This window comes from Haliaeetus albicilla, chromosome 9, assembly GCF_947461875.1.
Source record: "Haliaeetus albicilla chromosome 9, bHalAlb1.1, whole genome shotgun sequence".
NCBI classification, from domain to species: Eukaryota; Metazoa; Chordata; class Aves; order Accipitriformes; family Accipitridae; genus Haliaeetus; species Haliaeetus albicilla.
In genome coordinates, this window is record NC_091491.1 from 23,916,981 (window position 1) to 23,935,473 (window position 18,493).

Sequence of the window (18,493 nt, forward strand, 5' to 3'; positions counted from 1 at the left end):
ACAGTCAACCTGTATTTCTACAGAAATTTATCTTGGTTTTGAGCTGGATAAATGCTAAGAGATACCCTAAGCCTCTGGGTGTCTCACAGAAAGCATGATTCATAGCACACCAGGGCCTTCATAAACAAAACTGACAGAACTGACTTAGTAATTCAGTTATGACAACTACATGTGAGGCAACCCATGAGATCTTTGCGACAAAAAGCAATTTAGGAATGAATGTACCAAATATTCTGCAGACAAACCAGTCAATCCCATCCAAATTAGTATAACACATCAAAAGTATGTCAAAGAATACGGTTCAACTTCTCTGTGTAAGCACAGATTATATAGTAAAACTGCTAAGAGGCCCTGGGTACACAAGTGAGTTGGAGGGCAATTAGTTACGGCAGCTCGGAGCTGCCTGTATGTTGGGGGAAAAAGGCTTATGCCATAGAAGCAGAAAGCAAAGTTTCTAATGACCCCATATATTTCAGTTTATTATCTGATAGTTTATATTTAATTTTATGAAAAATAAATTGTGTAGATTTTATTACTGATATTATTTTGATACTTTCTTCCATTGCTGAAGTGATAAAACCAGTAACACTGTCTTTGAATCTGTTCAACTATTAGCTTTTACATATTAACAGAGTTTAGTAGACCACACACAGCTACCTAGAAACCATGCCCTTACTTCCTCCAAAGGAGCAAAAAACTTTGTGGGATCATTTGGTAGCAGTCACTTAAGAGATCATTGAGAAGGGTTGCCTTATACTCATGAGAGAAGCCGAGAAAGCCGTCAAAGGCCACGTTGCAACTCACTGAAAGATGGTTAGTTGATGACAAGTGTTTCTGTTAATGTTAAGCTGGCAGAAATTCATCATTTTCTGTAGTTTGATCATGGTATTTCACTGTTAGCCAGGTCATTCAGCACTGAGGACTTGGTCTACAGAGAAAAAAAAGCCTTAGAGAGCTTTCCTTCTGAAGTATGTAGTAGTAAATCTGATCAATATGAAAAACTGTCCCTTTCCTGCATCTAGCATATTCTAAATCTCTCCAATGAGTAAAGTCAACACCACACCAAAAAACTCATTGCTAAGACCTGCCACACAGCTTACCTGAAATTTAAATGAAGTTTGCGACATACAGAATGTGAGACATGATCAACTATGCATTCTCATTTAGAAAACCAATACACGTATTTTAATGCTCTCACTAGAAGGACACCATGTGCAGTTCTCAAACATTTTCAAACTTAACTCATCTAGAGTTCATATGCCTTATTTAAAAGATTCTATAAGATGGTCTACACAGACATCTAAACAGGCTTTTCCGACTACAGATCAGTAACACCCTCATTGTTTCCAGTCAGTTTTTGTTGGAACTAGAAAACAGGGTATTTTGCCTTGGGAAAGGTGAGAAGTTTAAGCTGATCAAAATGAGACATGTCTTGTTAAAAAAAAAAAAAAAAAATTACAGCATTACATACCACACAGACTATTCAGCCACCCTTCAGAGGTGGAAAGAGTTTTGTGAAACCCTTTCAGATTCCTTCTATGGCTCCTGAATACCCTTGGGAGTGGTGAGCTACACCACATGTTAACGGGCATTCCAAGTATTACAAAGCCAGTCACTGCTGTATTTGAGCCTGTGAAGGCTGTGAGTAATTGTGAGCGATAAGGATACTTCTGAGCTTGTCCCCATCCTTTCTCTGTGAAAGTATGAGACAAGTGTAACCACCTCCTGTGGCTGCAGTTTGTGTCCTCTGAATATATCATATTGTAGACTCTGCTCATCCCATCCAGCATAAATTAGTATTTCTCTAATACCTCAGACAGATCCAAGGGATCTCAGGGAAGAGGTTGATCCTCTGATACTCTGCGTTGCAAGAACCTTTGCAGCCCTCTGAAGAAAACCAGATGAACCAGAGAAGAGGTCTATACAAGCTGGCAAGCAGGACACAGGATAGGGTCATACATCCCTAGCTGGGACCACGCAGCAGTTTGTCTCTCAGCAAACTGGTTCATCATGGGCCTTTAACCCCACTGCTGCAGCTCATTCAGCTCCAATACAACACATCTGACAAGCTCTCTCTCCAACATAGAATTTGGACATGGGCCATGTAAAGGAGGAGCCAGAGCATACAGTAGTGGTTGTGCATTCACAGAATGGAAGAAAACATGGATCACTCAAATAGACTGAGTATCAAGAAATATTTTATTGTACGTGTAATCAAAGTTTAAAAAACAGACAAGAAGGAGCAAGGGACAGATTTATCTAGCATCTCTTAACTATGCAGGGTACAGAAATACAACTAGTAAAGAATTAGCACATATTAGTACCCTTTGCTCCCCTGCCCTGCCCCAATGAAGGTTATACAAGCGAGATTAGTAATGCTTCAAATCAAACCTTCTCAGTAATTGCACACTTGAGCTGACATAGTTGAAGGATGTTCAGTTTCATGAGAGAGTATGTGCCTTCAAAATAGTTGTTTATAAACAAAGCACTATCTCTTTAGTGGTTTGTAAGCATTACTCATTCAACACCAAGAGTATACTTAAATGACTAAGGATTTAGCAGCCATAATTGCCTTGTTATATCTGAACTGACACTATCTTTATCAATTATAGAAAATAGATTCCTTAGGTTTCACAATATGTAGTAGAGAATATATTACCTAGTGGCAAAACCGTAATGTAAAGAAGCAGTGGAAGTATTCACAGGGAAAGGGAGGAGCTGCATGCTGAGCAGGGGGCACGCTGACAAATCAGAACTAAAAAATCTGAAGCTCAGGAGTGCTAGCTGCAAACAAGTTACACCTCAGTATCATTGGTGTAAGTTTCACAATGTCTGGTTTGAAAAAATAGGCTATTCATCCCACATCTACATCAATCTCCCAGCTTAACTCATGACCCTAGATACTCCTTACCTACCACAGTAAGATCTTAAACAGTTCTAGCAATATAACTTATGTTCTGCCTTACATGCTGCGAGGAAGAAGGCTTCCATTCTCTTCCAGAGCCAGACAGGAAGTTGTCTGAAACTGAATGCAGGGCATTATCAGGGTTTATTCCCCCCTTCAACCACTTGGTTTCCTTCCTAATTTACAAGGGTGAAGGCCTTCAGAGCAGAAAGCTGCAGCTTTTTTCCAGTACAAGCTGATACTCTCTCAATAGCTTAGAAATAAGCCTTCACAAAAAATATAAGCTATACAGCATGTAGCAAGGGATGAATCAAATCAGTGTGACAAGTGCTAAATCCCAAATTGAAGACAAGTTTTGGGATTCCCACAAAAGAGGGCTTTGTTCATTCTTCAGTGGCCCAATAAGCCTAGCAAATTAAAAGACTCTTTGCAAAGCTTCCAGAGAAGGCCCATGGAAAGGTAGACAAAGCAAGGTCCAAAATAACAGTAACTAACATATTCTGGATTCTAATGCCCTTTGGAGACTATCAGCTTTTTGGCTTAAAATCCAAGTGAATCATGGCATATTAATGATACCATGATCTTCATCTATTTCAGCCTACAGCATGGTCCAATGCAGGTTATTAGTGTCAAGTTACACACCTAGGACTTGAATTCACTAACACTCATAGCACCACTTGATTGTTGCTGTAAATAAAGACAGTGTAACCCTTAAGTCCTCTGCCAGAAAGAGCTTGTTACCTTTGACAGTTGTACACCACCACCTATTTCGGGCCAGCTGACCTACCCACACTTTTTGTCCTCACACATATGCATCTGTTTTCAGAAAAATCTAAACAGCTCCAAGCTTAAACTCTGTGACATAATACCTTAGCTTTCAAAGTTTTGAAATAAGTTCTCCTTACAGTATTCAAATGTAGGAAATTCACACAACTGACAGACCAATTTATTGACATCTCACTAGATATTTCCTGTACGTGCCAACTGCACAGTCACAGAAGCCTCCCACCTCTTATTCATACTTCTCAGCTTTGAAACAGGAAGGGATCAATATAGATATCTCAGGATTAACAGACCTATGTGCAGGGAAAAAAGCAGCTGTTCTGTACCTCAGTAATTATTACTCAGTATTTATCTGTTTCAAGCAACATCAAGGCAGTATTTGAATTTATGCTGCACTTTAGCAGAGACAGGTTCCCTACCATTAAAGAAACATCAGCCTTTCCACAGGAAAAAGTCTCTAAAATTTAGCTGGCCATTTTTTCTTAGCCATTACATTTAACAAGGCAGATTTGCTTAGCTTCCCATTCTAACAGCATTATAGAGTTGTCAGAGTACATGACTCATACCTACGGCCTCTCTTTAAAGTACAGTAGCTGGGCTGCACGTTTTTGTAAGAACTACAGAAGTTTATTAGCTATGCTAAAACACTACTTAAAGAGCCTAGAATTGTTCTAAGACTCACCAGCTACCTAAACAGAACAGTTGTCCCACAAAAGTGATTTCACTAATATCTGAACTTGAAGACAAACACTACAAGAAAGCCAATAATGGAAATCTTGTGTGACCAAAGGTTCTTTTACTATCTCATCTGAAAGAAGCTACCTGCCACTTTGAAGTATCTCCTCCTTCCATAGGAATAACCAACATACCTTTTGGAGGCAGTTTAGACAGTGACTGCTCAAAAGTATTTCTACAGAACTGCTTTTTGGAAGAGAGAATAAGTTATTTTACTATTTGCACAAATTGAATTTACTACACTCATTTTACTTTGATAATGTTTTAGCTACAACGTATCTGTACAAGATGTATCAGCAGAGATAGCACATTGTTAACACTATGTATGTAAACCGAGAAACAACAGGTCCTTTCATCAAGGTGTCATATTGCAGGTAAGCCATTTTACGTTAGTCCAAGAGGCTGCGAAACTGCATTTCTGCACCAAGGAGATTCCTGGTGAGCCCAACAGAAAAGCCGTGCTCTACAAAGGTGACTGTCCACCCTGGAACAGCAGCAGGAGAAGAATCAAGCAACCAGTGTTTGCGGTAATATTCTTAAGAAGGATTCCATTCATTCGGTGCATATTGCTGTACATAAGGTGCATAAACCTGTCAGGTATGAGATCAGCGTGAAGAGAAGCCAGTTGCAAGGCTGCAACCAACTACTGGCGTCATGTCCCAGATCTGGAAGAAAATATTGTGGAGAATTACATAGCATTATTATAAGATCCAATAGCTGTTTCTCTAAGAGGCATAGAAGCAAACATAAAGATCTCCCTGGACACAAGGTAACAAATCCTGTTTAAACTAGGAAAACATCATAAAGGGTTATAGGAGCCTTACAACCCAAAAGCCAAACTTAGGGCTCAAGAGAGTCTTCCAGCAGGTCTCTGTAGGTCTGTTTTAAAAAGCGCTATGCAGTTTGTTATAAACATGCTTACAGACTGGAACAGTCTCAGTTCTGACATCCATGGCAGATGTATAGCTTAAGCACAGCAAGGTTCTACATCAGTTTGATTTCCACGTCACTGTCTCATAACCAGGGCTTTTAGTGGCAATGGTGCAAGAAGCCAGGGAGCTCAAAGTAAAGGAAGCCTGCACGTTTCATCATGTCTGTGTCTTTAAGGCTGCTGGCAGATTCTCCTACTGCTGATGCCTGCTTTGTTCAGAGGACACCAACACTAACCAGTTCCCACAGCTAGACTCCATACAGCAGAGTTACAGGTCGTTTCCTCATTCAGCTGCAGGAAGAACAGTCTGCAACAACAACGACTCTCGCTGCCCACAACAGTTAGTTTTGTAGCAACAGTTGTCAAAGAAAAAAAGTATACACAAACATTAGCTCTCTATTAAATATCTCTAATACATGCAGGAAAGAGGTACATGCATACCTTCACAATCCGGTCACTCCCACAAGTTACCATTAGCCCTCTGGAGATGTCCATGGACATGTGTGAAATGTTGTGTTTTCCTTCATGAAAGGTTGCTAAGGAAGTACGGCTGCACGAGAACAATTCAAATGAAAGCCAGCCATCAGATGAAGCTTGATGGCATAATTATAGCAGTGCAAAATAAACTTACAAGAAAATTAAGTTGCTCAAGTACTAATAAATCAGTTCCGAGAACTGCAGTGCCATATCAAAGGGGACAGAATTAAATTAGCAAGTCACGCTAAAGCATTGTTTGTGTAGTTATACAGGTGTGACATTTCCTGGCCTTCTGCAGCCTGACTGTTAATAATACTCGAGCAGAGGTGGGACACTGCATTAGTAAATAATTCTACTCTTGGTTATAAAGTCAAGCTCAGCTACATTTTGACTCATGATAGCTAGCAGGACAACTAGGGCACAGCACCTCCCTTTTTTTAAAAAAAACCAACACCAACCAAACAAAAAACCCCATCAACCAAAAAACCTCCCCAACAAACAACAACAACAAAACAAAACAACAAACACCCCCCAAATAGGCATCTGATTATTTTGGTCCTTTAGCACTCCAGGTGGCCAAGGAGGTTACAAGACAGTGAACAGTGAAGTGCTGTTCATATCAAGATAAAAAGGGCATTCCTTCATTGCTAAGAAGAGTTTAATGGCAGCAAATGATGTTTAACCCAATTTGCTTGCATGCGGAAAATAATATTGGGCTGTAAAGAATATTCCCATAGAAACAGTTTTCAGTAGTGTACACGAACTAATGCATATACATGCTGGCAGCTATGATGCATTGTCAGGCACCCATTTAACAATTTTAAGTGCAATCAATAGCCTTTACCTAAACAGAAATCTTGACACAAATATGTTTCAACTCTAGATCTGGGCTCATGGAAAAGAAGATAAAGTGGATAAAAAAGTTGCAATACCACATCTGATCCAAATCAGCTTGCAGAGCCAGTTGAGGGATCTCTGCCATTGTAGTGCTTTGAGTGCCCAAGGCAAAGGTGACCTATTAGCAGAGAGTCACCTTGGCATGTTTGTGTAGCATTGTGCGTGTGTGGATGTGGAGCAAGCACAAGTGTTTCTGCACCTCAGCAGTATTACTTTAATTTGTTACTCGTTAATACTCACTCTTCATCCTTGATTGACTCAAAACAGGAATCACAAACACGGACCTGGAACTCAAATCCCATAATCGGGTAACTTGACCGTTTGGTACTGCACTTGCCACACACTGCTTGCCCACATTTTCTGCAATGATGCTTCATGAAGGAAGAAGAAAACAAACAAAATCACTATATTGTGACACTTGACCACCTTACCAAGTGTTCACTGAACAGCAACAACAAAGCTTCTGGTTTGCAACCTGTTAAGAAGTCTTCTGTTACTTCAAGCAAAGACCAAGGACTCCGGAGTTCTGAACAGTGTCCTTGGCCATTAATGGGTTTACCTCCATATTCTCCCTGCCCATCCTCTTCTCCTCTTGTAAGCTCCTTCTGGGAGCCAGGGAAAAAAGAGGGTTGAACAAGCAACCAAGGAAATAACAGTCTAAGAAAGCCAGAAACAGATGAGTGTCCCGGTGCCTGTCTAGTCCCTCCAAAAAGAAAGCTTTCTGAAAAGCTTTCACATTCCAGCCCAGTAAGAGCAGGGCTACCACTGCTTCCCTGAACTGAGTACCCTACAACATGTTAGGCTGTAGTTTGCTCAGTTATGGGGCACTGTGTGCCACTTCTCACCACACTTGAAGATTAGCTGTCCGCAGCTCCAGTGCATAGAAATATTCAGAGAAATACAACAGAGCACTCCCAGCACAGCCTGCTTTGCCTTGTGATAGAAGTTTGATGCAACATATTCCATAGCATTTGGAAATTTCTTAGCACTTCTGAGAAGCTGTGACCTCTCCATAAACCCTAACTTCAAAGCAGCAAAAATACCAACAGTTTAAAAGACCTAACAGCTTTAGTGGTTTTCTGTTTGCATTTTGCTTAAATGCTGAAGCACAGCTAAGCACTCAAACCAGCAATCTCACCTGTCTCAACCCTAATGTCTTTGTGTCCCACATTTGCTTTATATTCCAGAAGAAAGGTTGTTCACACTTCTGACAGGAATCACTTTCTAGCCATTGAGGAGCCTACAAAAGAGCAACAGATGCAAGCAATCAGAATTATTTTTCCTCATATGACAGTCAAGGACATTTGTTTTAAGAACCCAAAGTAAAGTTTTACTTGGAAAGATGTCCCTTCTCAGCTGCGGACATTACAACAATACATTGCCTATTGTATAGTACATAGGAAGTTTAGTACAAAAAACCCCAAACCTAAGGCTACAGTTATTTGTTACCTACACCCCTCCTATACTTTTTAAGCCCACAGCAGTATGTTATGTTAACACCTTCATAAGAAAATTAATTCAAACATCTAAGTTATTAAACTTGCTGCAGGCATTCAAAGACTAGTGCTCTGGTTGCCTAGATGATTTTTAAGGGCTAGTGTAATCCAAGTTGTAGAAGCTATGAGGCAGTTAGTCATCTCCTCTAAGAGCGGGGATCCAGAAGTAAATTCTGGAATTATCTTTTCTGGTTTCCTAGGATTTCAGTTTGAAATAATTAAGAACTCATCTGCATTTTCCATCCTGCCCACATCTTCATTAAGCATCCCTTCTCACACCCACATATCTTTCCTGCCATAAACGGACTAGGCCAAATGAAAATAGAGCTTTCACACATTTCAACACTCCCAGATACTTTAAGTGAGCATTCTTGTAAGGGATGGAAATAGAGGCACAATATTTTTAGTACATAGACTTGAATTAGAACATGTACATTCTATACAACTTTATACATCTGATGGGGGAATCTCCCTGAAACCCAACAGGAGGAAAGCTGGAACAACAAAGAAGCTTTTCTCCTCAATTCACTTCCATCCATTGTTGATAGTAATAAAACAATAGTATTGTCAGTTGCACCACCATCTCACCATGGATACCAGATATCCAGTTCCTACAACTTCAACCTTGATTGCATCTCCTTCCTTCCCCCGTGCTAGTGGAAAATATTGTTACTACGCCTTACAAGTCCAGCATGGGGCATGGGGGAGGACAGTAGAGGAAATGAGTCTCCTCTCCACCAAGTGAGATGCTCCATATTACTTCTTTCAGTTACTTACAATAGCAGTTTTCACTTAATAGCATTTTTGAGAAGACAATCCACTTTCTGTCTCTCTCTAACAGAAAAACAGGCTACCTTCCTATTCTTTCACCTTAATTTCAGGCATTAAACAGGAGGTAAAAAACTGCCAACACTACCAACACTATTACCAACGTACAGCTGGAACTGCCCAAGATCAATAGTACACCTGTGAGCGGAGTTACCATTCCTTCTAATCAAAAAAGTCCATCTTCTAGTCTTACGTGTATTAGTGCATATTTGAAGATAGCCTATAATATGACTTGCTCGCTAATGTCACAGAGGCAGTATGTTCATCATTCTTCAAACATTTAGTATCTTTGTTTTTGGATTGGACTTGATTATGTTTTTCCAGTGAGTTCTGAGACATCATGGCTGTTCTAAGTTAACCATATTATTTTAATTGTATTAAAACTGTCTATTATTTAGAAGATCCCTTAATTATTGTGTGCAGATCCAGAAAAGAAACAGCCACACCTTGTTTTCCTGATTGTATTGTAAGTCAATTCCTTGCAACTACAAAGTTTCATAGTATCACAGAAGTTTTGAAGAGAGATCATCATGCTGAAAATGTTAAAAGCATCACATACAGCATTCAGTATGTTTGAGGTGACAGCTCAACACATGTCAGAAAACAGTTCTTAATCATGACACTTGCATTTAAGGAAAAGCAATGGGGCAAGGAGGCTGAGCCTTAAATACCACTTTATGAGGGCAACCAAACTAATGCCTATAACTATGGTTTAACCAAAGACAGCAGTAATATACATCGTTTCAGCTCCTATGATGGATATGAACTGATGCAGAAAGAATGTGCATGGCAGGCCCCGTTGCTGTGTACTGAGGTCTTTAAAAAAAAAAAAAAAGTTGTCTGGGGACTGAATCTCTACATTCTGAACTGCATCTCAAAAACCAGCATCTCACTTCTTTACCTGCTTTGACATGAGTTGAGAACTTATTTCAAGACTGTTGAAGCACAGTCCATTGGTTTCTTTCTGCAGAAGCGTGCCTGCTTTAGACTGTTCCAGCAGCAAGGGCTGTAGCCATTCCAGTGAACATATGGTCTCACTGATATAAGACTAAGCAGTCCCAAGCCTGTCCTGCACTTCTCCTGTCCTGGGAATCCATCTACTACAATGCAGTATAGACAGCCACTAGAACAGAGCATGTTTTAATAATATCATTCAGCCTTAAAGTTTCAGACAATGTGAGGAAAACAGCCTGCAGAACCGACTAAGCAAAGCCACATCAGCCTCTGAAAAAGGAAAAACAAAATAATTGAAAGAATATATCTTTGACCTAGGACATGATCTTACCTCTTCTCGGCTGATATCCATATTCCAAACAGCAATTCCCCCATCAGCTGAACAAGATACCAGCTGCCGTGTCAGCTGGATGTAACAGATAGCCTGCACCTTGTCACTGCAAACAAAGTAGACGCTATTTACCCATAGGTATTTATACAAAGCTTAGTTTCCTAGCAAACCCCAATTTATCCTTGTAAAGCTACCTAGGAAGCCAAAACTGATTTCCAAACACTTTGCTAAGTCTACTAAGTAGAGCTATGAAGATGAGCGAACAGATGCTGTCACCTAAGCACTACCCTAGCATCAGGATGTTGCCTAGAACAGTGTTCTTTCAGACTTGACCAGAATACCAGAGGTACAGTTCTGTGTTAATGTTTGCTGGCAGTAAGCATTGACAATAAACTGAGTGTCAACTGGCTCAGAGTGTGCGTGCAAATGCTATTCTGTGTTGGCAAGGAAAGCCAGCTATCAAAACAGAGACGACTGGAAAAATAAAGAGAAATATTTGTTTCAAGATATAGCTAGGAAGCAGATGGAGCTTCCACTTTTGCTAACAAATCACAGTAAGTCAGTCTGTAGCTGCAAAACAAAGCATGCATTCACCAATAAGACAGTTTAATCCTAAATAAAAGAGTCATGGCAAAATAAGTCTACCCTAAGAAACTAAACAAAGGATCTCAACAGTATTAGACCGCTTTGCAACATCTACGTTGAATTAAAAAACCATTCTGCTTCTCAGAAGAACTTACTTTCCCATTCAGTATGAAGTTTGATGCTAATTGTGATGTTTGAAGAGAAACTAACAGTGTTATAAGTCTTCACCAGGACACATGATGCAGCAGTAACAGCAGTATAAAGTCCTCCAGTCACTGACTTCAGTTACTTTTTTGTATCCAGTACTCTATTATTAGTTCTTTAGCCATAAAACTAAATCCTCAAGATTTAACAAGAGTTCTAGGGCTAAGGCTACCAGTCTTGATCAAAGGTGGATGGAGGCATCTATGGAATTAGACAAGAGGAGAATGCACTATACAAATACATCTTTAAACATAAACAAGATCTCTGCTACCACTGCATTTCTAAGTAGAATATATCAGTAGTGAACTGCCTGTCAGACTGAATTAAGGCCCTAGATTAAAAAATGGCAGCTAGTGTTGTGTCTCTGTAAAAATAGCTGATTAAATACAGACAACTAACTACCTAATCCACAGAACAGTGGAGATGTGACATGCTTTTCTGAAGTCTAGAGACCCACCCCTGTAATTTAGCCGATCAGTTTATCGCCTCACTGATGCAAAGAGACAGAGAACAGGAACATATTGAAGCTTATTCTAGATGGGTACACGAACATGCTTATACATTAAGTTTCTAGCCCAGCCCTCATGGGCAACTCAGCAAAGTATTTACAATACAGAAGCATGCAACTTTTACATAAAGTCCAAGCAAGATGATTCAAGATTTTTACCCACCTCTTTCTATAACCTACTTTTATGTTATTTTCTCATTACCCATGGTTTAGAAGTATCAAACATGAGCAAAAAAAAGAAAAAAATTTATCTGTAATGCTTTCCTAGTACTGATTATCCTTCTTCCCCCTCAAAGTCTTCAGAGTTCTGCAAAAAGTTATTTTCTCCATTATTCACAAAGATTCAAGTATCTTGCCATGCTATTTAGTCTTTCTGGGACTCTGTGTTCATTACAGAACAGGTGGGAAAAATACAACACCATTACATACTGATGTCCCTGGAGCAGCAGCGTTCGCCCCTTCCTTCCACCAATATCCCACATGATAATGCTGTGATCAGAGGCACCTGAGAAGAGCAGCCGTTGAACAGGATCCCACCACAGGGAAGTAATACTTCCTAGGAAAGAACATTCTGCAGTTAGATCTAAGGGAGTCACTCCCCACCACAATGATGTGTGTCTGGGCTATTAAAGTGAAACCTGAGGTACTCCCTCACTACAATAACAGATACTGAAAGCCTTAAGGCAAAAGACAGCATGCAACAGCAAGATAACAGTCCTGCTAGAGAGGCAAAGAGCATTTGACAACAGAACAAAAACATCCCCAAGAAGAAAGTTAGATGCAAAGAATAAGCCAGAAAGTTCAAGTTACTAGGTTTCTGCCCCTTGTATTTAGGCAGCTGTTAACAGTTGTCAGGCTGCTATGCGATCTTTGGAAGATGAAAAGTACTAAAACTTGCCAGAGACTAGCATCTACAATACAGTAATGTGCTTGGGCAGTGGCTGCAAGACAGTGTGCAGTGTTCACAGGTAAACCAACTCCCTTACGTAACCATTTACAAGCTTAAAATAGTTGGAATACAAAATTAAGTGACAGTTTCACTGCTGTTAGCAAACCTGGCCACTACGTACTAAATTACAAAACTAGATTTCAGAGGCCCACCCTGGCTATGCACCTCATTAGTCAGGCATAGAAAGAAACAAAGTCATCTGACAGTAGCAGTCTTATGCTAAACCCATATGCATAGTAATGTAGATAGGAGACTAAATAAGTAATTTTGTCACTCGTGCTGCCTACAGTTTTGAAGTTGCAAAACATTTTATTCCCTTACAGACATCCTTCCCTTTAAAGCATGCTTCCATCGTTCAGTTGTCATCAAAAGCTTTGTTAGTCTGAAAGCAAGATGAATGGTAATTGTATTGAGTTTGTGTGGCAAGGTTTTGGTGGGGGGCAGGGCTATAGGGGTAGCTTCTGTGAGAAGCTGCTGGAAGCTTCTGTTGTGTCCTGTGGAGCCAATGCCAGCCGGCTCCAAGACGGACCCACTGCTGGCCAAGGCCAAGCCCATCAGCGATAGTGGTAGTGCCTCTAGGACAACATATTTAAGAAGGAAAAAAAGTTGCAGGGCACACAGAAACTGCAGCTGGAGAGAGGAGTGAGAACATGTGAGAGAAACAACCCTGCAGACACCAAGGTCATGAAGAAGGAGGGGGAGGAGATGCTCCAGGCACCAGAGCAGAGATTCTCCTGCAGCCCGTGGGGAAGACCATGGCGAGGCAGGCTGTCCCCCTGCAGCCCAGGGAGGTCCACGGTGGAGCAGATATCCACCTGCAGCCCGGGGAGGACCCCACGCCGGAGCAGGGGGATGCCCGAAGGAGGCTGTGACCCTGTGGGAAGCCCACGCTGGAACAGGCTCCTGGCAGGACCTGCGGATCTGTGGAGAGAGGAGCCCACGCTGGAGCAGGTTTTCTGGCAGGACTTGTGACCCCGTGGGGGACCCACGCTGGAGCAGTGTGCTCCTGAAGGACTGCAGCCCGTGGAAGGGACCCATGCTGGAGCAGTTTGTGAAGAACTGCAGCCTGTGGGAAGGACCCACGTTGGAGAAGTTCGTGAAGGACTGTCTCCTGTGGGTGGGACCCCACGCTGGAGCAGGGGAAGAGTGTGATGAGTCCTGCCCCTGAGAAGGAAGGAGCGGCAGAGACAACGTGCGATGAACTGATCGTAACCCCCATTTCCCTGTCCCCCTGCACCACTGGGGGTGGCGTAGGTAGAGAATCTGGGAGCAAAGCTGTGCCCAGGAAGAAGGGAGGGGTGGGGGGGGAAGGTGCTTTGAGATTTGGGTTTATTTCTCATTATCCTACTCTGATTTGATTGGCAATAAATTAATTTAATTTTCCCTAAGTCGAGTCTGTTTTGCCCGTGACAGTAATTGGTTGAGTGATCTCTCCCTGTCTTTATCCCGACCCAAGAGCCCTTTGTTATATTTTTCTCTCCTCTGTCCAGCTGAGGAGGGCAGCGATAGAACGGCTTTGGTGGGCACCTGGCCTCCAGCCAGGGTCAACCCACCACAGTAACTACAGCCCAAATCAGTCCTTTCAAGCTCTCTGGAGCAAGAGATTTTTCTTGCCTCCTTTAGGGCCACACTGTTTTCAGACTGACCCATTTGGGAATAGTCTCTGAGAGAACAGTGATCATCCACACCATAAAAGGCAGTTTGAGTATTATCTCAGTGTTGCACAGAGTAGGCTATTAAAATATGGAGAATTCTGGAAGCTGACTGTTGAAGGACAGTTGAAGATAGTTCTAAAACCATTTAAACTGCAAAGCAAATCCTGCTTGCTTATGAAGTCACAGTTAGGCAAGAGCTAGAAAGGAAACAAGATGAAGTCCAACCTTTCAAGTCTGGCAAACACAGCTGCACTCAGAAAAGAACTAGATGCCATTTAAGTTTAGAGTTACCAGGCCTTGAGAATATTACGTAAATACTTTGGAGGCAAAAAGGTTACACATTATCTGTTTTGCTTTTAAAAGAAGAAAAAAAAAGAAAAAAATGAAGGCCCTACTATTACCATAATTGAAAAAAAAAACCAAAACCCGCCCTGGTTCTGCCCCTCATTAATCAACTTCTATATTAGATCAATTCTTGTTTTGAGGATCACAATTGCCTTAGGGAACTTATGTATAAATCAAGGTTGTCTGCTATGTGGACAGCACTGCTGGAGTTGGTGCTTGGAAGCCCACCGCAGCTCAACAGATAGAATATGCACTATACGTAGTACCATACTGCTTTCAGACTAACAATAGTACCTATCAAGGGGTTGCATTTTAATACAGACTAGTGCAAAAGCATGCAGAGGTAAAGGAGTCTTTAGGGCCAGAATTATTTTGCTCTTAACTGAAACAATCTGAAATTCTGCTTGAAAGCAAAAGAGGCATTTATAATTTGAAAATCTCAACTTGCCTCCCTTATTCAAAGCCAGCTTTACCATCTTCCAGTAATCTGTAAATCAGGAGTCTACCCAGCTTTAACAAAGTCTGCTCTATACTTAGAGCTATTAAACAAGGCAGGCTTTTCCAGTGGGTCAGAGACTTATGACCCAGTAATTCACCCCTACCCAAATGCAAACTAGTCAGCCGATTTGAAAGTTGCCAGTACTACATGGGAAGAGGCATTAAGTCTTGTTTATTTCTCTCAGCTTATTATTAAATTACATATTCTTCTGTGATTTGCATTCTTGCCTTACTCATTACAGCAGACAGGGGCTCCACATTATGTTACAGACTATTTGGTTCTTCATCTGATATAAGGACTTCAGCTATACTACACAGGAAGAGACATTTGTCTTTGACTACACAGTTTTGATTCTAAAAGGCTCTGTAGATTTCTTGCACAAGGCTTAGTTTCAGCTAAACAAAGGAAACTGAACTAGAGTCTCATAAAGATTGATCAGAACATCAAAGTCTGCACTGGGAAGACTTAAGTGGCTTTTCAGAATCTAGATTGAGGTTTGCTAAAGCTGCTTTACATATTATTATAGTCCTACAAGGTCTTGAGAAAAAAAAAAGTAACACATTCTCGTCCTTTCTTTTCAATATTAAAGGAGACTAAAGTTTTTAAAGGTGGCCATCTAGTGGATAACGTGTTTAATTGAATGCATATGTTTACCTTTATTTTTCATCTATAATAAAAATACCTGTCAGTATTTATAAGGCTAAGATTTCCCCTCAGCAAGAATATGTCTCTTCTTTAAGAGAGAGTCATATGTACAGCTCTGAACAGCTTTTGATAACTACTGCCCTGCACTAGTTGTTTATCCAGTATCTGTCTTTAAGAGAGAGATACCCAACTGAACGTCTCATCCCAATTTACAAAGAGGTACTATAATCTGGGTCCAGTAGAATTAATTGTACTCTTTGCTGGGTGAAAAACTGGCTGGATGGACGAGCCCAAAGGGTTGTGGTTGGCGGGGGGTCACAAGTGGTGTTCCCCAAGGCTCAGTATTGGGCCCTGTTCTGCTTAATATCTTTATCAATGGTTTGGATGAGGGGATTGAGTGCACCCTCAGCAAGTTCACAGATGACACCAAGTTGGGAGGCAGGGTTGATCTGCTCAACGGTAGGGAGGCTCTACAGAGGGATCTGGACAGGCTGGATTGATGGGCCAAGGCCAATTGCATGAGGTTCAACAAGGCCAAGTGCCAGGTCCTGCACTTGGGTCACAGCAACCCCATGCAGCGCTACAGGCTTGGGGAAGAGTGGCTGGAAAGCTGCCTGGCAGAAAAAGACCTGGGAGTGCTGGTTGACAGCCAGCTGAATATGAGCCAGCAGTGTGCCCAGGTGGCCAAGAAGGCCAACGGCATCCTGGCCTGCATCAGAAATAGTGTGGCCAGCAGGAGCAGGGAGGTGATTGTCCCCCTGTACTCGGCACTGGTGAGGCTGCACCTCGGGTACTGTGTTCAGTTTTGGGCCCCTCACTACAAGAAAGACATGGAGGTGCTGGAGCGTGTCCAGAGAAGGGCAACCAAGTTGGTGAGGGGCCTGGAGCACAAGTCTTATGAGGAGCGGCTGAGGGAATTGGGGCTGTTTAGTCTGGAGAAGAGGAGGCTGAGGGGAGACCTTATTGCTCTCTACAACTACCTGAAAGGGGGTTGTAGTGAGGTGGGTGCTGGTCTCTTCTGTCAGCTAGCTGGAGATAGGACGAGAGGAAATGGCCTCAAGTTGCAGTAGAGGAAGTTTAGGTTGGATATTAGGAAAAATTTCTTTACTGAAAGGGTTGCAATGCATTGGAACAGGCTGCCCAGGGAAGTGGTTGAGTCACCATCCCTGGAGGTATTTGAAAAGCGTGTAGACAAGGCACTTCAGAACATGGTTTAGTGGGCATGGTTGATGGTTGGACTCAATGATCTTGAAGGTCTTTTCCAACCTAAATGATTTTACGATTCTATAAGACGAAGAGTTACTTTACCTTCATGCCCTTTGAGCGTTGTAATAACTGAGCAAGTATTCTGCTCAAGCTTCAGGAGAGTGATCTGTCCAGAATAATCACCAACAAATGCATGGCGAGTTTCATAATCATATCTGAACACCAGTCAAGGAGAAGCCTCATTTGCTCTTAAGAGTAGTTTATGGCACTGAAACAGATAGCACAGCTGTCAGCTACAGAGTCTAAACAAATTGGAAAAAAACATTTTAATATTCCAGATAAATATTTATGTACTTACATCTAAAGGGGTTGGAGACTGTAATAGTTAAACCTTTTTCATTCCTCTCTTCTCCTCACCCTTCCCTACATGTGCAAGTAGGACAGTATGGAAAATAAGCGAGAAACCTTTTAGAAAGCCACTGGAGAAGCCATGAGATAATCCATCCCCTAGTTTAAGGCAAGACAAGTAGATTTAGACCGTTTCTAGCAGATATTTACAGAACACACTCATGACCTTCTACAAGACATACCAGAACTCCTCAGGCTACTTGTTGCAGTGCAGAGCTACCATCAGGACTACCTCACCGGACATTGGGTGGCATTCAGTCTTACTTAGTATCTGCTCCTATAAACTCGCAGTTTTCTAGCATATTATACTAGTTGATGCCCCCAGGAGAGGAAAACTAAGATACAAGGATGTTGACCCTCCACAGCTAATTTCCCTTAGAGTGGAAGTGTACTCCCAGTGTTCTAGCTACTGAGAAGGTGAGACCATGTAATTTCTTGTTCTGTTTACTGCACTTTCAAGTTTACTGATGCAGGTCCTTGAGCACAGTATCAAAGACTGAACAGTATTTCAGAAAGGGTTCTGCCATTTAACACTGACATAAAAGTCACAGCACATCCTAACATCTTATCTATTAACACGGTGGCATGTTTGGCAAAAGCATTATACATCATAACAATTTTCTGACATTCAGTTTTTGTCACTACGTAACTACTGTCTCCAGAAACTAAAGCATAGGAAGCTGGATGGGACCAGATCATTTGCCACCCTTAGAAGGCTTTTGCTGTTCAGGATATAAGGAAGAGCTACAAAAACCCCATACAGCTGACACCACATAACCCAAGAGTTATGTATCAACTCACCTGTCCTCCTGGAGCCACACAAAAACACAAGCACCAGCCAGCAAAGTAGCCTATTCTATGCAACAGAAAAGACTAACTTTAAAAAGTCAGCGTACCAAAAAGCCCACCACCGTAAGTGAAAAAAAGCAGGGGTTTTGCCATCTGATGACATTCTGAAATCTCTTAAGCCTTCAGAATCTTGAGATGAACAATTCGCTTTCAAAAAATCCACTTAGTCTCTGAATATGTGATCCTTTCTTCATCTTGGAAGTTCAGGCTAGCATTATCCCCACTAATCCAGTAAAGAATAGGCACTCTGCTGTGTTTTTCAGAAGCTTACACACAGGATCATTAACAACCAACTCCTAAGGA

The 18,493-nt window shown here is 41.5% G+C and overlaps 1 protein-coding gene across 1 annotated transcript in view; it reads right to left on the reverse strand.

The window, feature by feature from the left end:
- Window positions 1–2,181: 2,181 nt before the first annotated feature.
- The window catches only part of WDFY1 (WD repeat and FYVE domain containing 1), a 30,038-nt gene continuing 13,726 nt past the window's right edge, over window positions 2,182–18,493 (reverse strand). Inside the window, exons 6-12 of the mRNA XM_069792112.1 lie at window positions 17,036–17,148; window positions 12,064–12,190; window positions 10,338–10,443; window positions 7,867–7,968; window positions 6,969–7,099; window positions 5,796–5,904; window positions 2,182–5,088 (exon numbers count right to left, since the gene is read on the reverse strand). Coding sequence (XP_069648213.1) covers window positions 5,029–5,088; window positions 5,796–5,904; window positions 6,969–7,099; window positions 7,867–7,968; window positions 10,338–10,443; window positions 12,064–12,190; window positions 17,036–17,148 — 748 coding nt within the window. The 3' untranslated portion in view covers window positions 2,182–5,028. The remainder of the gene's footprint in view (window positions 5,089–5,795; window positions 5,905–6,968; window positions 7,100–7,866; window positions 7,969–10,337; window positions 10,444–12,063; window positions 12,191–17,035; window positions 17,149–18,493) is intronic.